The 23,711-nt window shown below is 43.2% G+C and overlaps 1 protein-coding gene across 1 annotated transcript in view; it reads left to right on the top strand.

The window, feature by feature from the left end:
• Positions 1 to 3,682: 3,682 nt before the first annotated feature.
• SLC1A4 (solute carrier family 1 member 4) overlaps positions 3,683 to 23,711 on the top strand; it is a 37,926-nt gene continuing 17,897 nt past the window's right edge. Inside the window, exons 1-3 of the mRNA XM_007476745.3 lie at positions 3,683 to 5,255; positions 20,326 to 20,368; positions 22,011 to 22,073. Of these exons, the coding sequence (XP_007476807.1) occupies positions 4,732 to 5,255; positions 20,326 to 20,368; positions 22,011 to 22,073 (630 nt within the window). The 5' untranslated portion in view covers positions 3,683 to 4,731. The remainder of the gene's footprint in view (positions 5,256 to 20,325; positions 20,369 to 22,010; positions 22,074 to 23,711) is intronic.

The following is a 23,711-nucleotide window of genomic DNA, read 5'->3' as shown; positions in this document are numbered from 1 at the left end:
ATAAAAATAAAAACATCATGTTCCTTATGAGTTAGGCACTCAGCAAATATTTGTGGATTGATTGAGCAATGTGATAATCTTTTGTGAGTCTAAGGAAATATGAAAACTATTTTTGAGACTGGTCTAAGTAAGTTAAAATCAAAAATCCTGTGGTTTTGTTTTCTATGAGAAAATAGAAGCATGACACTTTCTAGCTGTGTGATGTTGGGCAAATCACTTAACCTATGATTGCCTGACAAGAAAAATCCACTGAAGAAGGAAACAAACCACTCCAGTGACCTTGCTAAGAAAATCCCATGGATAGCAATGGTCCATGGGGTCACAAAGAATCAGATACAACTGAAAACTAGATATTATCTATTTATTTCACTTGTCCAAATAGTATATATTGATGGATTAAATCTGCAGGCTGTCCATGTTAGTTGCATGTTAAAATCTGGGCAATATGGATTTGTGCTGTCTTGTTTTCCTTGTATGGATGGGTAGACTAACCTGTCTTTTGTATTACTATAACTATACTAAGGATACTTTGCAAGGTTACAAGACTCAGTGTAATCAATTTTTTTGTACTATATTTTTGTACTATTTTTTTTGTATGTTCATGGTGAATTCCAAAGCGATGGGATGTTAGACCCAAAAGTAGCCTTGGAGAGCTAACCTTTATTTACAGTAGAAGGAACTGAGGCCCAGAAAGATTAAAAAAAAAAACTCACCAGTGAGATTGTCAGGCAAGCTTGTATATTGAATAAGGTTCATTTATCTTTTGCAGTTATTTCAGAATCTCAAATTTCCTTTTTTTTTTTTTAAATATATTTTATTTGATCATTTCCAAGCATTATTCGTTAAAGATCATTTTCATCCCCCCCACCCCCCATAGCCGACGCGTAAGTCCACTGGGCATTAGATGTTTTCTTGATTTGAACCCATTGCTTTGTTGATAGTATTTGCACTAGAGTGTTCATTCAGAGTCTGTCCTCTGTCATGTCCCCTCAACCTCTGTATTCAGGCAGTTGCTTTTCCTCGGTGTTTCCACTCCCATAGTTTATCCTTTGCTTATGAATGGTGTTTTTTTCTCCTGGATCCCTGCAAGTTGTTCAGGGACATTACACCGCCACTAATAGAGAAGTCCATCACCTTCGATCGTACCACAATGTATTAGTCTCTGTGTACAATGTTCTCCTGGTTCTGCTCCTCTCGCTCTGCATCACTTCCTGGAGGTTGTTCCAGTCTCCATGGAACTTCTCCACTTTATTATTCCTTTTAGCACAATAGTATTCCATCACCGACATATACCACAGTTTGTTCAGCCATTCCCCAATTGATGGGCATCCCCTCGTTTTCCAGTTTTGGGCCACCACAAAGAGCGCAGCTATGAATATTTTTGTACAAGTCTTTTTGTCCATTATCTCTTTGGGGTACAGACCCAGCAGTGCTATGGCTGGGTCAAAGGGTAGATATTCTTTTGTCGCCCTTTGGGCATAGTTCCAAATTGCCCTCCAGATCAAATTTCCAAGTTGAGAAGAACTGAGAAAACTGAGTAGAGCTGATTGGTGGCAAGGAAGAATTTCTTCCCTTCCCTTCCCACTAGTAAAAGGATGAGTCGGACCTCTGCCCAGGAAGGGCAAGAATAGCAGAAGACCTCCTTTTTGAGTATTAGAGTATAGAACCAAAGTGAATTAGAACAATGCCTATCCAGCCAATCCTGCAGGGTAGAATTTATGACTCTACCTCCCAGTAGATGGTAACAATAACTATTATAGATTACCAATTGTTTATGTCTTATCAATGTGCAAGTTTGTGGATTTTTTAGCATTTCTTTTGTATATTAAGCAATACCCATCCAATATCTGAAATAAAAAATTTTAGAGTTGAAAGGAACTTCATTGGCCATCTGGTTCATAACTGAAAGTGAGTGCGTACTGTATACTAGCCAAATGGTCACTCAGCCATTCCTTGGAGATCTCCAGTGAAAGGAAACCGACTACCCCCAGAAGTAGCCCCATTTGCTTCTGGATAGTTTTAATTGTGTTAGGGGCAGTTTTTCCTAAAAGCAAGTCTAAATTTGTCCCTTTGCAACTTCCCTTCCTAGTTCTGCCCTCTGGCTAAACAGAACATGTCTAATATTTCTTCCACATGTTTGAAGATTTACCATGTCCTGACTAAATAATCCTACTTCCTTCAACCAGTCCTTATGTGGCATGCAATCTACAGCAAACTAGATTGCCCTACATCAATCCAGAATATCTCCATTTAACCAAAATTTCTTAGTGAGGGCATAATTGCTATGGAATAAAAGCAATGGCAAACTTTTCCTTCATCAATCTAGAATATCTCCATTTAACCAAAATTTCTTATTAGGGGCATATTTGCTTTAAGAAAGAAATTTAATGGGACATTAATACATTGCTGGTAGAGTTGTGAATTGATCCAACCATTCTGGAGGACAATTTGGAACTATGCCCAAAGGGCACTAAAAGACTGTCTGCCCTTTGATCCAGCCATAGCACTGCTGGGTTTGTACCCCAAAGAGATCATAAGGGAAAAGACTTGTACAAGAATATTCATAGCTGTGCTCTTTGTAGTGGCAAAAAATTGGAAAATGAGGGGATTCTTCATTTGGGGAATGGCTGAACAAATTGTGGTATCTGTTGGTGATGGAATACTATTGTGCTCAAAGGAATAATAAAGTGGAGGAATTCCACGTGAACTGGGACGACCTCCAGGAATTGATGCAGAGTGAAAGGAGAAGAACCAGGAGAACATTGTACACAGAGACGGATACACTGTGACACAATCGAATGTAATAGACTTGTCTACTAGCAGCAATGCAATGAATGACTCAGAACAATTCTGAAGGACTTACAAGAAAGAACATTATCCACATTCAGAAGAACTGTGGAAGTATAAACAGAAGGAAAGCAACTGCTTGATCACATGGTTCGATGGGGCTATGATTGGGGATGCAGACTCTAAACAATCACCCTAATGCAAATATCAATAATATGGAAACAGGTCTTGATCAATGACACATGTAAAACCCAGTGGAATTGCATGTGGGCTACATGGGGAAGGGGAGGGAAAGAACATGAATCTTGTAACCATGGAAAAATATTCTAAATTAATTAATCAAATAAAATTTTCCAAATTAAAAAACAAAGAAAGCCATTTAAAATTCCTTTTTTAAACCACAAATAGAAAATGTGAGCAGTTTTATAAAGGTAACAGAGAAATACCAGGTGGCAATATTTTTCCAAGGCCCAACTCAATGAAAAACATTGTTCGGGTGGCCTTCACAGCTCCTATTGGGTGTCATGGATTGTTGGGATTTGGGAGAGTATTTAAAGTTATCCAAAGCCATTTGCCAGTGAACCTGCACAGTGAGCTTTCAAGCATATTCTGAGGTTCCACAATTTCAAAATTCATGTGTAAATAAAGAAATCTAAATTGAGAAAAAGAGGAAAAGACTGAACACATGAACAGCTAAAGTTCTATGGCTCTACCAACTGTATAAAAGGCTTTGGCCTCTTCCGCTTCTATTCAACCAGACAAAGCCTGTTAGTCTGGGGGGATGCTTAATGACCCATCTGCTCAGCGGAGCTTCAGTCTTAATTCCCTGTTTAAACCTCGCCCGCCTGCCCTCACCACTGCAAACCGATTTTGTTCAGCAGTTTATAGTTTGTTTGTTTTTTCCACTTGGTATTTGCTTTGTAAATATCCTTAGTTCACGTGTGTTGGATTTTGTCCCCCAAGGCTACCTGCTAAAGCGCAGAAGTCCCTGCCAACGCGTCTTTCCCTACGACACAGTTATTCGTTTATCCTTCCTCCGAGCAGGCACGGGACCCGCTGTCCTCCCCAGGGCCCCAATCCCGAGAGGCCCAGGCTTGCCCTGAAGAGACGGAGGCACCGCCGGAGCTGGTTTACAGAGGTTCCACTCAAAGACGCCTCCATGGGAAAATCCTTGCCTCACCGCAATCTCCTAATCTCACTTTAAAGAGAAAACCCGAGGGCTCATTTGCCTTGCTTTCTGCAAACCGGGAGGAAACTGTGTACTCTGGGGCTGCGCGCGGAGGGAGTGTGCTCCGAGCATCAGCTCTCCCAAGACCCGGACCCCAAATAAAGGGACTCGAACAGGTGCAGAGACTACAATTCCCTCCTCTCCAGCGCAGGGGTGCTCAACTCCATCCCAGAGTCCGAGGAGAAGAGAAGAGGCTGGTAGAGGGCGATCGGCCAAAGGGACCCGCCCCCACAAGGGCTCAGATGGCCTCCAGGGTCCGATCCCGCCCCTACTCGGAGTAGAACCCGGCGGGGGCGCGTCTGGCTCAGGAGCCGGGTGGGGAGGGGGGGGGGAAGGAGGGTCACCTCTCTGGCCCTGATTGGCGGAGACCGCGCCGAGGGGCGGAGCGTCCGAGCGAGAGGGGTGTGAAGGGGGCCGGATCCTCTTGTGGTTGCATCATCCTCTGCCATCCGCGGTGGCTTTGAGAAGCCCGGGTGCGGCGCACACCACTCCTCCGGTGCTCCAACCCTCGCCCGGGGCCTCCTCGCCGGCCCAGCCTTGCCCCGCACGTTCCTGCTCGGACGCGCCAGCTGGGAAGGAGGTGGACGAGGCTGCGTGCGCTCTCTGCTTCGCCCACCTCTTCCGACCCAGTCCTCAGGTGAAGCATCCCAGAAGATATCCAGTCCCTCTTCCTAGCCGTGCTTCGGGACCAACCCCGGGAAAGCCAGCCGGCCACTATGGAGAAGAGCAATGAGACCAATGGCTATATCGAAGGCAAGGGGCCGGCCTCGGAGCCCGGGGCCTCCGAGGCCGGCGCGCTGGGACGGGCGCGGCGTTGCGGGGGCTTCCTGCGTCGCAACGCGCTGGTACTGCTGACCGTGTCTGGGGTGCTGGCGGGCGCCGGGCTGGGCGCGGCGCTGCGGGGACTAGAACTGAGCCCCGCTCAGGCCACCTACCTGGCATTCCCTGGGGAGATGCTTCTCCGCATGCTGCGCATGGTGATCCTGCCCCTCGTAGTCTGCAGCCTGGTATCGGGCGCCGCCAGCCTGGACGCCAGTTCTCTGGGCCGCCTGGGGGGCATCGCGGTCGCTTATTTCCTCCTGACTACACTGGGCGCTTCGGCGCTGGCTGTAGCCTTGGCTTTCATCATCCGGCCAGGAGCCGGCGCGGGGGCCCTCCTGTCCAGCGACCTGGGATTGGAGAATTCAGAAACACTCCCAGTCACCAAGGACACCATAGATTCCTTTCTTGACTTGATCAGGTAATCTGACTTCTTTTGGCCTCCTGTCCCCATCCTCCATCACACCCCCTCAACCCTCCTCCCCCATTGGAAGACCCCGACCCTCTAAGGCAGGCAAATTCCAATTACCATTATTAGAAAGTCTCCTCTTTTCTTGACCCAGCCTCCACTTTAACCCCCATCCTAATTCTGCAGAGATTTTTCAAAGATTCAAATGAAAAGTTACGAATCTATACTTATCCTTTGTAAGTATAATCCCTGGCAGGGCCTTTATCACCTTCCACAAAAGAGAGATTGTGGTACCCTTCCATAAACCCAGGCATAACTGCTCTGTCTTTCCAGAAGAGGTTGACAAAGCTTCCCTGTCACGCTGATGAGCAGAAGGCTGAGGGTTGCCTTGTCTAAGATGAAATGCATGCGTGCTTTCCAGAGCCTAGAGGTTAGAGGGCGCAGGATTTGGGAACTGCTTTTGGATTGCAATACCCTTTTGCCTTCCCAGGGGCTAAAATAGCCTTCAGATACTCTGCAATTGCACAACCATCCCGTGAAGAGTCATTTTCCTTGCCCCTCTTTGGAAGGGCCTTGTGATTTAAGTCATAGAAACATTCCCCAGCAATTAAAGCTGGAGGCAGTGAAGGACTGCTTTGCTACACTGAGGCAGGGTGACTGGCAATCTGGCACCCCCATTTCTTCATCTAAAAAGTGAAATGAGCTGTGTGTTTGCTACCCACCCAGTTCCTGGGAAGCTGAGAGAAGGAATCTGTGACTAGGATGAAGCCACAATAAATGGACATGAAACTTCGAGGGATTGACAGCCTCGTGTAATCCTTTAACAGTGTAGAAAAAATTGAGTTTAGCATCAATAGTTAAAATAGGAAGCCAGCAGGATTAACAAAAAGGATTCATTGAACATCTACTAGGTGCTCACTAAGTAACTGCTTTCGGTGGGAAGAAGGGACTAATAACTGGTTGGAGGGGAGAGAAGACGAAGCAAAACCTGGTAGAGAAGGTGGCATTTGATCAGTTCTTTGAAAGGAAGCCAAGGGATGCTAGAATATGAAGGGGGTTTTTTTCTAGACACAGGAGACCACTCACTCACTTGCATAAAGTCATAGAAAAGGCAGGAAATGGAATGTGAGTGCCAGACACTGTTGATGGCTCAGTTTGATAAGAACAGAAAAGGTGTTTGAGAAGTCATAAGAAATGATGAAAGGCAGACAGCAGCCAGTTATGGAGGGTTCAGTTGCCAGGCTAAGGATTATTTTAGAGATACTAGGAGCCATTGAAGATTTTTTTTTTCCAGTGGAGGTAGGGTTTATTTACATGGTTAAGTTTGTCTTTAAAGAATATCACTTTGACAACTGTGTAAGGCAGGAATTAGAGAGGGTAAAACTGGAGACCAATTCAGAGGCTATCAAGATAGTTCATGAACTAAATAACCCTGAACTAGGGTTCTCTTTCCTCCTGTTTTGCATGAGATCCCCCAGCAGGTGTCAGGGAAGGGGGTGTTCCTATCCATCCCTGTAAAGAGATGTCCCTTTCCTAGTGCCACAGATGAAAATGTCTTGAAAATTTTAGCTGAGGACATTTTTCAAAGTCTCTTTCCTGGGCACATTTTGTCCTGAGTGGGGAACCAGTTACTTTGGGTTTGATGGGATGATGTTCATCAAAGTCCAGTTCTTCCTGACCCCATTTAGGGTTTTCTTAACAAAGATACTGAAGTGGTTTACCATTTCCTTCTCTGGCTCATTTTACAGATGAGGAAACAGTTGCATGACTTGCCCAGAGTCACACAACTAATAAGTGTCTGATGCCAGATATGAACTCAGGCCTGGTACTCTAGCTACTGGGTTTGAGACACCTATGAAGGCCTTGAGCATTAGGAAAGGGAGGGGGGAAAGGAAAGGTAGCCAAGCTCACTCATTCCTGCACATCAACCAGATTTTAGGAATGCTCTGAGATCCTTAGGTATACAGCGAAACAAATAGGGATTTATAGGCAACATAAAACGATTCATGTTCGTGTAGTGCTTTGATGAAGAATACAGGAGGACCTTTGTAGAAAGTTTTGCAACTGTTTGGCTGTCATGGATCTTGGGGAACGATGGCAAGATTTTCTTCCTCTACAATGTGGCCAGCTAAGCACACTGCAGTTAGGAGTGCCTCATTGTGGCAGTGTGGAACACTGGGGAAGGGGTGTCCAAATCCCCTCTGTTGTAACAACACCAGCTGTGGGGCAAAGTGCTTATTATTTATGCCACTTGTGGTTGAAAGGCTTTAAATGTTAGCATTTTAAGCTTTAACCAGTTTATGTTCAGGTGCAGAATTTAAAATAATTGGGTGTTCAAATCTACTTAGCAACGGTCCTATGAATTCTTGTCTTAGTATGTCACTTGTAAAATGATCTTGACTTATGCAAGGGATCATGGTTTCAAACTGAAGAGACCTCCACTGCCATCTGGTTGTACCCCCTTATTTTACAGAAGAGAAAACTAAGAGGGGAGGGGAGTAGAGGATTAAGTCACTTTAACTTGCCCCAGGACCCACACATCAGAGTTGCAATTTGATCCCAGATGCTTTGATTCTCACGCTCTTCCCACTGTAGCCCAGTGCTACTTTCTCTTTTTATAGCTTTGCTTTAAAAAAAAAAAGTTTATAGGGAAAGAGCAATTTAGGGTTTAGTCTAAATGCATTTGCTGACTTAAGACCAAATGGGAGAGTAGCCTATGAAGTTTGCAGCATCAATTTCTTTCCCCCAGGTTTGTTGAGTTAATGAATGCCTTTCTTCTTTTTCAAAACCACTTTCACATACGTTACCTCCTTTAATCTAACAGCCAGGTTAGCACAGGTAGGACAGGTGGCGGTGTCCTGTTTTATTGCTGAACAAATGGAGCCAGGGAGATTAAGGGATTTGGCTGTGGTCACGCAGCTCTTGGAACAGCCAAGACTAAAAACCGGGTTTCTGACTCCTTAGTCTAGTGTTCTCTCTACTAAACTGTGCTGCCTTGGTTGGTCATTTGGTCATGGAGGCGACAGTCCGCTAGATCCCCCGTCCTGGTCATCGCAATAAATGTAAACTTGCCATTGCAAAGATCAGTGGAGGAAATAATTGCAGATTCATTTGTCTTACAGGGGGAAAAAAGGATTAAATAACATGTCTGGCTTCTTTGGGGTTTATAGCAGCCACTTCTTGCATGTGAATGTACGTGTGTATGTTATATGGATTCATGCCTCATCCATGTGCGTAACTCATTTGTGTCGTGGTGTCCAGCATTTCATCAGTGCTTGGCATGTATGAGAATAAAGCAGCCCACCCCCTCCAAGAGCTGGCATTCTATTGGGAAGGTGTCAGAGACCCAGATGAGTGAGTACAAAATATATACAAAGTAAATGCTGAGTGATTTAAGGAGGAGACCCTTCAATGGATGTAGAGACTTCAGGAGGTGGAAGTGAGAAGGAGAGAGGGAGGAGGCAGAATGTTGTAGAAGGGAATACTTATTCTAGCATGAGCTTTGGCTGAAGGACTTTGGGAAGGGGAAATTATCTACTGGTGGTTCTGAGCTTTTTTCACTGGCAATCTGTTGCTTCTGTCTAGGAGGAGTGTGAGAGTGTGTGTGTGTGTGTGTGTGTGTGTGTGTGTGTGTGTGTGTGTGTGTGTGTGTGTGTGATTAATTGATGGAACAATGAACATATCTCTCCATGTGTTAGGGTCAACTAGGTAGGGTAATGGATCGAGCCCTGAAGTCAGGAAGACCCAAGTTCAAATTCAGCCTGAGACACTTACTGGCTGTGTTACCCTGAGCAAGTCACTTAACCTTCTTGCCCTGGTTTCATCATCTATAAAATGAGCTGCAGAAAGAAGTGGGAAACCAGCCCAGTGTTTTTGTCAAGAAAATTCCAAATGGGGTCACAAAGAATTGGACACAACTGAAACAACTTGACAACCATAACAACCATATGTATATGGTATATTTGTGCAGATACTATATTTGATAGTAATAGAGGCTAGATATAGACAGGGAACTCCTGGAAGAGGAAGCTCCTTCCAGTATAAGTCAGCCCCTTCTCTTTGATTTATCATCTTAAAAACTTGCTGGAACACTGAAAAAATAAATGACTTGTCCAGAACTTCAGAGTTTTCAGTATGTGTCAAAGGCAAGACTTGAACCCATGTTCCTGGCTTTGAGACCAGCTCTCAATCCAAGATCCTGCTTCCTTTATCTACTGAAATAGTTCTGTTAGGCTAAAGCAAAGTTATTGAAAAAGAGAAAAAGTACTGAGTTCAGAACCACGTGGAAATATTTTCCTGTAGCTCGGTATTGCACAAGCACTGCTTCATTAATCACTTTAAAAGAAATGTTGCAGTGCATGGCTGGTTTTTAATGTGACTTTAAGACATGTCCTTGGACAATTTAGGATTCCTCGTCTTCCTTGACAAACTGTGATCGGATGAAATAGAAGGTTAGATGGATCAAGATACATCTAACTATTCTTTTTTAAAGAAACTTTTAAAACACTTACCTTGTCTTACTACTAATTCTAAGACAGAAGAGCTAGACAATCAGGATTAAGTGACTTTCCCAGGGTCACACAGCCAGGAAGTATCTGAAGTCATATTTGAACCCAGGTCCTCCTGACTCCAAACCTGGTACTCTATCCACTGTGTTTACCTAGATGCCCTCTTTTTTTTTTCTTCAACCATTCTTTCATTTATTTATTTATTTTTTAATTCTGACCCTCTCTTTAGAATCAATACTAAGTATTGGTTCCAAGGCAGAAGAGCAGTAAGAGCTAAACAATTGGGGTTAATTGACTTGCCCAAGGTCACACAACTAGGAAGTGTCTGAGGCCAAATTCAACTATTCTTTTAGGAAATAAATCTAAAGAACAAAACCTCACTTATCGATCTCATGTTAAAACTCACCTGGAAACAGTAACAATGAGAATAATTGCTTATACCTATATAGTGCTTTATAGTTTGCTTTCCTTTCGAATGGCTGGCAGCTAGATGGCATAATGGGCAGAGCACTGGGCTTGGAATCAGAGGTGCTCATCTTCGTGAGTTCAAATCCAACCTGAGACACTTACTTAGTTAGCTGTGTGACTTGGGGCAAGGCATTTAACCCTGTTTGCCTTGGTTTCCCCATCTGTAAAATGAGCTGCAAAAGAAAATGGCAAACCACTCCGCTGCCTCTGCCAAGAAAATCCCAAATGGAGTTACAAAGAGTCAGACACGTCTGAACAACTCCCTTTGAACAAGGCAGTGCAAGTATCATTTATCTTACTTTTACAGAGCAGCCGCAGTAAATGTCATTAAATTGCATACACAAAAGCATATGTAGTTTTCCTTGTAGGAAAGTGCCCCAGTCTCACTCCGATTCTAATTAGCTTTTATTTGCCACTCAATTCTAACGTGTTCTCCGGCTTTGCAGCCCAGAGGCCGCCGGGGTGGGGTTTGGTCGTGGTTACCAAAAGCTGGCATGGTGAAAGTAAAAGCAAGTTATAGTTAGCAGCGAGGGAGGAATTGGGGGGAAACGATTAGTTACAAGAAGCAAAGTTCTGATAGCACACAGGGCAAATAGCTACCAAGGGGCATTGCTTTAGTTAGGTACAATGCAGGCCAAGAATTACTTTCCACAGTGATGACCCTGAGTCATCAAGAAAAACCCCATTCAGAATGCCCAGTTTAAGGCAGACAGGGAAGCATATCATCCAGTTTTGAGAGGTTTTTGTTTTTTTTTAATCATTTTAAAATATTGAAATTGTACAGATAAACTTTAGTTACCTGAAGAATTTGTGCACATAGAACCCTTGAATCCTCAGAAATTATGATAGGGAAATACTTGTTTTCATTGTTCAAATAGGGTTAAAAAAATAAGGGTAAATGAAATTGAAAAAAGAAGGAACTCTGGTCCCAGGGAAATGGTGGTTGGGGTTGGGAGGCCTCTGGGACTGGCAAAACTGCAGTTCAAACTGATGAAGCCCATGTGTGAGTCATTAACCCTGAGGTTGGGGTAGGGATGGGTTTGTTTGGAAAACAAGAATGAAGTTTTAACAAATTGTTGCAAAGGGAGAAAGTGAAGAAATCTTCATGATCTCTTCCTTGGCATCCAAGTGTTTTCTCAAGCTTAAAAGTTTGCAGGCACCAACATGGGTAAAGCTGGTCCAATCACAGTGTCTTTCTGGGCTTAACTTTTACCCGTTTGTAAGATGGGGAGGCTGGCCCACGACCTTTAGGTCCCTTCCAGCCCCGAGATACTATTGATGGAAGATCATTCCTCCTTCCCAGCGTTGCCCATCTGAGCAGGAGCTGTGTCCACTGTGTGAACCTGCAAGGAAAAGGAAGCGTTCTTTATTTCCATGCAGAAGCCACCCTTTACTAGTGTGCCAAGTGGGGATCGGAGGAGGGTTCTCCTCCCTTTGAGTAAATAGCACAGTCTTGTAGTCTGTCAGGATTGGCCTTTTGTCTGCTATGACCCTTATCCTCCAACGTTGACCTCTTCATAAAGTTTATGACACCAAGGGCCGCCCTGCCAAATCACAAGAGGAAGTGCCATTGACTTCCCAGCCCCTCAGTTTACCATGTTCAAGATTCTAGCCTGCGGGGTGACTTTTTGGGGATCACAAGCCATGTACAAGGAATTCATTTGTTTTTGGAGGGGAGTAAAGCCTGAAGGAATATATCTGAGACTTCCTAAGCAAAATGTAATAATGTGTGCTCACAAAGATAACACCTGGAATAAGGCCTTTATGAAGTATTGACCTTCCTGTATTTTTGTCTTTTATTTCTGGAGGTATAATAATAAGTATCATTTTTAAAACCTATACTTTGCATCTTAAGTATTGATTCTAAGGCAGAAAAGTGGCAAGGGCTAGGCAGCTTGGCTTGTGACTTGCCTAGAGTCACACAGCTAAGAAATGTCTATGTTCAGATTTGAACTCCAGGCCTTGGTGCTCTCTCCACTGTGTTCCCTGGCTGCCCTCAACATATAATTATTAAGTCTCAGTGATTGATTGTAACTTAAGATGCTTCAGGCTTTCTTGTCCCTAAAGGAATTTGAGAATATTGCTTGTTATCATTGTAATTATTGACTGTTTTACAACATCACTCTCCTCCTAGGGGAAAAAAAATATCCTAAAGATTTCAGGGAAGTGAGAAACACAATCTTCTCTCAGGAAAGAAATGGCATTATTATGATTTAACTGAAAGAGCAATCAATGAACTACAGAATAAACAACTGAACAAAAAATAAAGAGCCCTGGATTTTAGAATCAGAAGCTCCCAGATTCCTCTGCTAACTCTACAATGTGCTGATTATGTGACCTGGAACAAGTCCCTTCATTTGTCTAGGCCTCACTTGCTTCACCTATAAAATGAGAATAATATTTGTACCACCTCCCTCAAAAGATGTCTGTAAGGAAAATGCACTCCTAGGTTTGTGTTTTGTTCATCCGTGAATCAGCAAAGATGTATTAAGTATATACTATGTTCTAGGCGCTCTGCTAAGAGCTAGGGACACGAAATAGAAGCCCTCAGGAGGAAAGATGCATACTTGCACAGACACAGATATATATGTCTCTCTATATAAATATGTCTATATACACATCTCTCTGTATGTATAGACTTATGTGTGTATTTACATAGGCCTACGTACAAAACAGATACCAAGGGAGTTTGAGGAGGCAAGGTAATAGGGACTGGGGATGTCTCAGTGGACTGCCTATAAAGAGTGTTGCCTGAATTGGGTTTGGAAGGAGACCTCTGGTTCTAAGAGGCAGGTGTGAGAAAGGAGGGCATTCTAGGCTTGGGGGACATTAAGGGCCAAGGCCAGGAGATGAGAGATGGCACCTTAGGTGTGTGGAATGAAGGCTAAATCGTCATAGAGTAAGTCCGTGAAAGGAAAGAATCACATGTAGATTCTCATCCTAACATTTCCCCACGAGTGCCTCCTGAAAGGTTGCTTGTTGCCTTGGTACACGGATGCCTCCTTTCTGGTCTACGATTCAGAGCATACGCTGAATACTTGAAGCACAGCATAGTATTCTTGCACCCTTTGCTGGAGAGGAAAGGGGTATCCAGTGGCGGAAGGCATCGCACCAACGCAATCATCAATAGAGCAGAGAAAAAGATTCCTACAAATACTCTTGTTGCCTTCCCCACAGCCAGGAACATTCATTCCCCTGTCTAAGGCCACTCCCAGTCCTTCTTCCACTCCAAAGTATGCAGAGATGACGAGATTTTAGTTTTTTAACAATAGCCCTGAGGATCATAAATATTTTTACATATTTCATACAGTGCCGTATCCTGTCCCAGGTCACCTTTGAAATTTTCAGTTAATTTAGTTAAAAGATCTTTTGAACATTAAAAAAAGATTTCATTTTTGGCAAAGGTAAGCAGCCCTTGAACATATAAATATACCTTAGGAAATGTTAAATAATTGTACATTCCTGGCCTATATAACAAGGAAATGGTAGTAACATTACAGGAGGCCCCAGACAATGAGACTTGGCTTAAAACACCAAACAGCCACCAGACATAAAAGCTAAAAGTTTCAGGAGCCTTGAAACTGCTCTGTGGGCAGTTTGAATGAAGTGTGGCCTGAATGAGTTTTTTTAAAAATTAAACATTTTAGGCAGCATGTTTGCTTTTCTTTTTTTTTTTAACCCATTGAACCCCTGGGCTTCCCAGGGACTCCTGGCTTTGCTAAATTTCAACTAATCCAGGTTGCTTGGGTTTTGTTAGTGTGGGTCAATGGAAATGGGCTGAATCTTTTTTTGGGGGGGTGGGAGGGGGTAGTAGCAAAAAAGCCTATCCTTCCAGGCCTAAAGGATCTTTATAGATCCTCTAATTTAGTTCCTGAGTTCTTTTTGAGGGAGGGGGCAGTAGCAAAGAAGCTTTCATTTCATCTCGTTTCTCCTATAATCAGCTTTATGAAGAGAGTATGTAGAGAGAAGAAGTTGTGATTCTTTTAATGCTCCTCCCATCTCACCCCCAATTTCTCTGACTGCCAGAAATTTAGGGATTGATTTGATTTGAGCAATAAGCATCCTTATAGCAAGACTGAGGAGCTTTTAGCCTTTCAGTCATATCCAAAGCATGAATTAGACTAATCAGATTTTCTATATCCAGGTGAAGAGATTAAAAAACTGGAATTTGGGGGGCTGGGATAATAAGAAACAGCTAGGGGGGCAAAGGAGAAAGTAATTTGGGGGTAGCATAGGGTTTTCTTAGAATGCACCAAGTACTTCTGTGATCAGCTATGGAAATATGGGTCAAAAGGATATGGGTTCAAATCCTAATGATCTCATTTACCATGTCCCTTGAGCAAATCACCCTTAGTTTCTTCATCTATTAAGTGAAGAAGTAGTCCCTTCTAGCTCTAAATTCTATAATGTTATGATGGAGTAGCTGCAGAAGTATTTGAGGCAACAAGAAGACAGAATTAAGGGGAAGGGGGACTTAGAACCAAGGAAAGAGGCATGCAGAAAGGGAGTTGAAAGTGACTTGCCAAAATGACTCTAACAAAACTTGTAGGCTCAGAGTTATATAGTGAAAATAGAAGTACAGAGTGGTATTTTGTATACCTTAGAGGGAAGTGTAAGTACATATCTTAGATCAGACATTTACTATGCGTTTCTTGGTTGGTTGGTTGATTTGGCTCCTAAGAACTCTCCCAGTGAGCAGAGCTACCAGATTTACTTCAAAGTAACCAGAAGTCCAGGTGGCCCAAGATGAAACCAGAATGTTTTGTTTTGTTTCTATTTCCCTTATTTCCCCTCACTGGCATTCTTTCTATTTGTGTGGAATCAGGAAGACTCATCTTCCTGACTTCAAAATTGACCTGAGACACTTACTAGTTTTGTGACCCTGAACAAGGCACTTAACCCTGTTTGCCTCAGTTTCCTTGTCTTTAAACTACAGAAGGAGATGGCAAACCACTTCAGTATCTGTGCCAAGAAAACCCCAAATGGGGTCATGAAGAGTCAAGATGTAACTTAAATGACTGAACACCATGTATCAGACATAGTGCTAAGAGCTAGAGATGCAAAAAGAAGCAAGGCTGCCCCTGCCCTCAAGGAGTTTATAATCTAAAGAGAAAGGGACAGCTGGATGGCTCGGTGCAGAGAGAGCCAGGCTAGAGATGGGAAGTCGTAGGCTCAAATCTGGCCTCAAACACTTCCCAGCTGTGTGACCCTGGGCAAGTCACTTAACCTCCACTGCCTAGCCCTTACCACTCTTCTGCCATGGAACCAATACACAGTATAGATTCTAAGTTGGTTAAAAAAAATTAATAGTGTAGATAATATGCAATCACACATATATGAAATATATGACATTTGTATATAGATATAACATATGTATATATATATATAAACAAGCTATATATAGGACATATAGGAGATAATTAAAAGAGTTGGGGCAATGGAATTAGGAAGAATTAGGGAGGGCTTCCAAAGAAGGTTTAGTTGGGACTTAAAGGAAGCCAAGGAGGTCAGTAGTCAGGAGCAGAGGAAGAAAAGTGTCTTAGACACGGAGATAACCAAGAGAAGGCCTGGAACTCAAGAGAGAGAATGTCTTGTTTGTGGAACAGCCAGGAGGTCAATGTCACTGAACGGAAGAGTCCATGGCTGGGAGTAAGGTGTGAGAAGACAGAAAAGATAGGAGGGGGCTACTTTATGAACAGCTTTGAATGCCAAACAGAACATTTTGTTTCTGATCCTCCAGGCAATCGGAAACCCCTAGAAATCACTGAGTAGAGGGAGTAATTTGATCAGACCTGTGTCTTAGGAAGGGAGAACTATAAAAGAGTGAAGATTCTATAAGCCAAGTACAACAATTAGTCCCACTGTTTTATGGACCCATATCAAGGTGGCATTGAGAGAGGCAAACTGTAGTCATTGAAAGGAAGGTTCTACAGAAATGGCTGTGGTCATCTATAATAAATCTGCCTTACGAGATACATCCATCATCGTTAATTTCTGCAAGCAAGAGGGGCTCCCCATGATCCTCTTGTTGTAGGGAGTCAGAACTACTCAGAAATGTAAAACATCATTCAGTCTTACATTTTCCAAAGAAACAGATGATTTCTCAGAGATGAAGTGAGTTGCCAGTGAACCAAAACAAATATCGACTTACTTGGAATAAACTTAATTGGGCAAATATTTGCCCTTTTTGCCTCTTATCCTGTTTGCTGTTCTTTGCTGTCAGTGGTTGGCACTCACTGGCTGTTTATGATTCTTCAATTTGGTTTAATGTGCTTTAACATTTGGCTTAAAACAAAGCTCTTACCTTTTTTTTTTGTGGCACAGACCCTGTGGGCAGTCCAGTAAAGTCTAGAGACCCTTTATCAGAATCATATTCTTAAATGCATAAATAAAATACATAGGATTGCAAAAGAAAACAATTGTGTTGAAAGTTTTAAAACAGGCCCCATGTTAAGAATCCCTGGCTAGAAGTTGTCAGTTGCCTGAACTTGGGATGATGTCGTATTTCTCAGACAAATTATAATGTCACCCATAACCAAAAAGTGATAAACAATAAAAGAATCTTGGAAGAGGGTTGAAGTTTGGCCATTGCATGGCAATGGAAAAGTTCTAAACATGAGCCCAATTAAGGAAAGAAAATACTACTTTCAGAAAGTAACATAACATTTTGAGGCTTAAAGGTATTCATTGCTCATGTGGAACAGGCCCAATTTTTACTGAACAGGGATATCTTTAACTTCCAGTTCTTGGGAAGACATTGTCCCTACTTCTGCTCTGGTCTTTTCTGGTTCTCACCCTGCCGTGAACAAATTGGATGACCTCAGTTAAACAAGTCATTTAGCCCTTTCTGGACCACAGTTTCTTCCTCTGCAATATGAAGGGGATTTGACTTGCCCTAAGTTTCTGTGAGTCTCAATAAGAGAGGACACTGGCCACTAGGGGCTAGGGGCTACCTCACAGGTAAGACTCACTTGGGTCATTTTGATGCCTGAATTCAGTTAACTAAGCATTCTTGGCCAGGGTCCAAGATGGGCCAGTCTCCAGTGGAATTCCAGTCTGTGGTGAATGAGAACACAGTGATCCACCCCCACCAAAGTCTCAGTGCAATTTTAAGCTTTAATTAGCTTAAAACATAATAAAATAATAATAGCTTAAGAGCTATTAAGGCTTAAACTGTACTGAGATTTTTTATTTTTTGGAATACCTCATATGGATGTTCTAGTTGTATTTAAAGAATATTGATTGTCAGGGCTCATGACCACCCCTCCTTTGAGGGAAGATGAATCTGTTCCTATAGGGACTCTTTTCAGAGACCCTCAGTCAGAAGGGACTTTAGAGGCTCCTTACCTAGTCCAACTATGCTTAAATAGAAATCCTTCTACTAGTCTAGTCAGCAAATATTTATTAATATGATGGGTACTGGGGATACAGAAACAGACTGAATGTCTGTGCCCTACAGAAGCTTATGTTGTAACTGGGCAGACCTGTGCAGCGTCTGTGTGTGTGCGCGTGCATGCCAAATAAATACAAAGTAGTTTGGGGAGGGAGGACACTAGCAGCTGAGAGGGTCAAGAAGGACTCCATGTAGAAGGCAGTGTTCAAGCTAAACGTTTGCTTTGAAACTTATAGAGAAGTCAACTCATTCTATTTTTAGATTGCTGTGATTTGTTAGGAAGTTTTTCCTTAAGTAATTACTAGTTCCTTGTTCCCATTTCTGCCTTCTGGGGCCAGATAGATTAAGACTAATCCTGCTTCCAAATGCCTGACCTTCCATACTTGAAGATAGCCACAAGCACGTACATACCCCCAGGACTTCTTTAGGCTAACTTGTCTACCAGCAGCCCCAAAGGATTGTTTCCCGGAGAGTAAAGGGATGGAGATGATGTCTTCCAGGCCCAAGAAGGCTGGTGCACACAGCCATTCGATATCCCCACGTGACAGGCTGGGTTGTCATAATAACCGTCTGTCCTGCAGGGTCCTGTGTCTGTCCCTACTGCCCCAGGACAGTTATCCTGGCCCGTCTCTGCTCTTTGTCCTGACCAGCTTTGGACTCTGCCCGCCTCCATCTCTATTTGTTCTTCAGTTCTCTTTTTCTTTTCCTGTTTACATTAGGACTGTCCTGGAATAGCCGACCCAGCCTGCCTTTGAACCCCATTCTTGTCTACTCCCAGGGGTACTGTTCCCTCTCCTTCTTTATCTGACCCTGAGCAACTGTGGTCAGCTTTTGTCTACTGATGCAAAAGAACTGGCCTCTGCTGTTGTCTACACACCTGTGTTGGGGTTGTCCCCAAGTGTACAGAGTGGAACAACATTCGGCCTCACCCGCCTTTGAAGCCACCCTGTCCATTTAAGGCCTGTTCTAGGCAATGGGCCAAACCGCAAACAAATGTGAGAATTAGTGGTCAAGCCATGTCCCAACCAACTGTAGGAGACTGTCTAAGGTCCCTGGTTACACCAGAATCTTGTACCAGACATTGCCTGAAGTAAACGGATGTGTTGCAAAGGGACAAGCTCCAGATCTCGGGTCCTGGACTGAGCAGGAGATAATCGTGCACACTGCCATCAGAATACTCTGGGGACCTGTTGGGGGAGGGGGGAGAAGGGGGGAGAAGGGGGCGGGCCCCTAATCCTGAATGCTACCAGGGACCCTGCCAGCCCTGTAGCTGCTCTGAGCTCTTTGGTCAGACAGAGGACATTTCTCTTCAGCCCCCTCCCCCCCAGCCTGGACCGTTCTACCAAGAGGTAGCCGGGATATAGCATTAATGAATCAGCTCCACCAGCCTGGAACACTTTATCATGACATGGTTTCCTGCATCAGCCCAGGACATTCCACCAAGAGTCGGCCGGAACCTACTAACCTCTATGAAATGCTGATTCCACCTCCCTCCCTAGACACGGGCAAAAGCCCGGACCGTCCTACTCTGAGACCTTCCTCTCCTTCCGGGACATTCCAACAAGAGTAACCAGGGCCCACCAGCCTCTCCAGGAAGGTGTCCTTCCCTGATCCAGCAAGCCTGCAGAATTCCCCCAAGGGGCTCCAGCCACTCGCCCAGGACATGGCATCCGCTCCTCAGCCTCCACCATGAGGTAGCCGCCCCTATTCTGCCAGCAAAGGACATTATAGGACAATCCACCAAGAAGAGGCCAGGGCCTCCCCTGCAGAATGACTGGAGAGATGCTGCTCCTAGGAACCAAGTGGGGAAAGCTGGACCAGGCCCAACGTGTACTGTGAGTGGAGACTGTAGGCTCCCTCGCCGCCCCCCTCCAGCCAGCTGAGTCCCAAAGATCAGTGCTGCTGGCCAGCCGCTCACCACCAGACCCTTGACTCCCTGGCCTGAGCCGAGAACTCCTCAGGAGAAATGGAGTCAGCAGGTCCTGGACTGAGTCTAAGCTCGTGAGCCAGAGCTCGGCCCCTCTGGGCCAGCGAGGGACGAGCCTTCTTCATCCCAGCCTGGTGACAGCCGGGCACCTGGACTTCTCAGAGGCCGGCCCCTGTTAGCAGGCCAAAGCCAAATCAGCCTCCAGGACCAGCCTTGTACAACTAGGGTTGCTTGTGGGGCAGGGTGTGATCACCTGCTAGCTTACGCTCATCTCTAAGTGAAGGCTGCCCAAAGGCAAGCCCCCTGTGCTTCCGGCTTCCTTCTAACCTGCCTTTATTTTCTCTGTCCTTCTCCCTCCCATCGTGCCCTCTGGAAACCCTGCTCCGTGGTGCATTCTTTGTGCTCTTCCAGTCCTAGAAACCCCACTTTCCCCAGATGACACTGTACTCTGGGCCACTCTCTCTGGTGCTGGATGGGAAGAACAGGCGTGTTCCTTAGTCCTCACTGCCCCTCTCCTTTCGAGGTTTAATGTTAACAATCATACCATATTAGCAACACAAGTAACGCAGCATGATTATAGATCATATTTATTGGTGTGAATACATATTTGTTCTGTGTTACACATTCAATACAAATATATTGACATAATGAGGAACCTTTGAAGAGACTGGTTTCAATGTTTGTTGAAGATGCCTTTTTAGGAGAGTCTCCACTAACTATATTTCGAGTTCTTTAAAGTTTTGTAAAATATTCATCAAACCAATATGCTTTTTTCTTTTCCAACAGAAACCTGTTTCCATCTAACCTTGTGGCCGCTGCTTTCCGCACAGTAAGAATACTTTCTTTCCTAAACCCTTATCTTTCTGTCTTCAAATCAATTCTAAGTATTGGTTCCAAGGCAGAAGAGTGGCAAGAGCTAGGTAATTGGGGTTAAGTGACCTGCCCGGGCCTTATCCCAGGGCCTCCCCTTCTCTAGGCCTGGCTTACCATCCACTGGACCACCTAGCTGCCTAGTAAGAAGAGTTTTTTTAAAAGAACATGAAACTTTGAAGAAATAAAATATTGCTTTGCTATTAGCTTAAGATGGGACTCCACAAAAATTGGATCAATAGCATTGGGATGAGTTGTTATTTTGTTTTCTAAAGATCTAAGCCACTCAATCTAAAATATGCCATTTAGTGGTAAATGCTTCTCTACTTGTCCCTAAGTGTTCAGCTTTACCTTAAGGTAAAATTACATATGCTTGTAGTGACTTATAATTTATAATTATATACTTGGAATCATTTGTATTTAATCCATATGCTTATAATTATCACCATATATGCTTACAATTATTTGTATTTAAACTATAGTTTAATGGACAGGTGAAATGCAGTAAATTACAGTAAAATAATTTTCAAAATGTCATCAATTCACTCACCCCATTCTTTCAGTATTAAATACTTTGTTTACAAAACTGGCAAGTTGTATGTAAAGGATATGATGCTGAGCCCACAGGTGGCTTAAATGAAGCATGCAAATAGAAAAATGGAAGGTTTGTGGAACCTTTCTGTGCCTCTCATGGGGGGAGAAGGCAAGTTTCTTTTATGTTGATCACAAAATCTGACAGAATATTTTAGAATATTTAATCTGTCAAAACTCAGGGGGCTAAAATTGATGTAAATAAGTAGTGTTATAATAGCAGCTGGCCCTAAAGGCACCCTCAAGATTCTTTTGCTATTTCAGTATCCAAATCCTCATGGAAGGTCCCCAGATTTTTACCTTTCTCTAAATCCTTATCTAAAGTGAGACTCTAAGGGACACATTCCTAAGCCACTGACAGGACAGAAATTAAGGAATTATTACATTTCAAATAAATATGGACTATTTTCAGAAGGAATATGCCACTGCTTATTTACCTACCCAGTGTGGAAAGCAAAGACAAATATTAAATCAGCACATTAAAATATAAAATAATTTTATAATAAAAAATCCATGGACTTTAAGACAGACTTGAAATGAATGTTGAAAATGCAGTCAGGAGTCCTGTCTCTGATTTAAGCCAGAGCACCTTAATAAGGGAACTTTGTTATGCTATGGAATTAGTCATAGCTAAGTCCTACTAATATATTTTAATGAAAAATATAATGAGCAACTGTTGGCATAAAATTTTGCAACTGCTTCCTCCTTGAACCCATATGCTCCACAAATATAAGAAGTTTTTAACCCTATGTTTTGCCCCAGTCCACTCCCCACTCCCATGGACTGCTTGGGGATGGGATCATGTCTTATTCTTTTTGCAGCTTTTGGATAATTTTCAAAAGCAAGACTTGAATAAGCACACCTGGGTACATAATTCCTCACTCACTCTGACTCAGCTCGAAGATCACAAGGAAATTGTTAGGCTGTTACAGCAGCTACACATTTATGTTCTTCATTCTTTCATGAAGGTTGTAACCATGTGAACTGAGATTTCTTTTTTTCTCTCACAGTACGCAACCAATTATACAAGAGTCATCCGTAACACAACCGTTGGAAATATCACTTTGGAAAAGGTAGGAACAGCCACGGTCACTTACACCCTTTGAAAAATATTTGTCATTTTGCAGAAGCTTCTTCTTTCCACATTCTCCCTGCAGCCTTGTTTAACAATCTAGGATTTTCAAAGGTTGTGTTTAGCTGAAGGATTGTCCCTTTGGGCTGTTGTTTAGCCACCAGTGCAGGTGGCAAATGGAGGACCACAAAGTCAAAACTGGCTGGAGAACTGGGGAGTGGGCTGGGACTGAGGACATTTACATTCTTAAGCAAAACTGAAAATTTTCCAGGCATTCAATTGTAATTGTTCTTTTACCTCCACTGCCCAAATTCACACATTGGAGCATTGTGGGTTCTCAAGATAAAGGGATTTTTTTAAATTCACCAAACCATACAAATAATTCTGCAGTTTGAAAGTTATTTCAGCTTTGTCTCCCAAGTTCATTACTTTTGTTCCCAAAATTTACTCTCATGTCCTACAGATTAAGCTTGATGAATCCTCATGAATATGTCTCTTCACAGAGTAGAAGTAATAATAATAGTAAAAACAAACACTTCCATGACAATTTAAGGTTTGCAAATACTTTACATATACTATTTTATTTGATCCTCATAACAACTCTGAGGTAATTGCTATTATTATCCCCATTTTGACAGACGAGGAAACTGAGGCAAAAGAGGTTAAATGACTTAGTCAGCATTACACAGGAAGTATCTGAGGCAGATTTGAATCCAGGAAGATGAATCTTCCTAACTCCAGACCTGGCATTATATCTACCACACTATCTGGCTGCCCTTTCATTTTTTTTTTAATTAAGTAGATGATGACCATCGCCCAGCCTAAGAATGGTCCATAGCTTAGGACCTATTTATACCTGTAACTCTTATTTGTGCCTTGGTGAAGATGGGTTGTATTGATTGTTAGAGAGCTGACCATGGAAAGGCTTCCTCTGTGACCTGAAGGGGCCGCTCAGTGGGTAGAGCTCTAGGTCTAGAATCAGGAAGACTCATCTTCCCAAGCTCAAATCCAGCTTTAGATACTGTGGGACCCCGGGCCAATCACTTCAGTTTCCTTATCTGTAAAATGAGCTGGAGAAGGAAATGACAAACCATTCCAGCCTCTTTGCTAAGAAAATCCAAAATGAGGCCATGAAGAGTCAGATGTGACTGGGCAACAGTGAAAAAACAAATTCTATTTAAGTCAGCACTAGGCAACTCTGAGACCCGAAGTTGCTCAGATACCGCTGCCCAGCAAGGGTAAAGGAAGTTATCCAATGGGAATTCCCCATCTGCGTGAGATCCCCACTCCTGTCCCTCTCACTAGCCCAGGTTTATTACTTCATCATCCCGCAAATACATTTTCTCCTAGCATTGTTTGCAGAGGGACAGTTGCTATATGAGGGGAATTATTTATATTGTTCTTTTCTCCTATGTCCGTGTCTCTCTTCATAGCCATAGTCTTTATCATTAGCAGAGTGAATCAGAAAGAAATTCAGAACCCTGTTGGATAGAACATTGGTTTATGGCCATCACATTTTACAGTAGCAATATAACCAATTGGCTAATTTCATTGATTCTTGTCTGCTAATTTACAGTAAGACTCTGGGTGAGAAAAGGACAGGGATGGTCATTATTAATACCACATCTAAGCATGTAAC

The sequence above is a fragment of the Monodelphis domestica genome, chromosome 1 (assembly GCF_027887165.1).
Source record: "Monodelphis domestica isolate mMonDom1 chromosome 1, mMonDom1.pri, whole genome shotgun sequence".
Classification (NCBI taxonomy): Eukaryota; Metazoa; Chordata; class Mammalia; order Didelphimorphia; family Didelphidae; genus Monodelphis; species Monodelphis domestica.
Note: the sequence above shows the minus strand (reverse complement) of the source record. Positions and strands in the feature narration are given on the sequence as shown.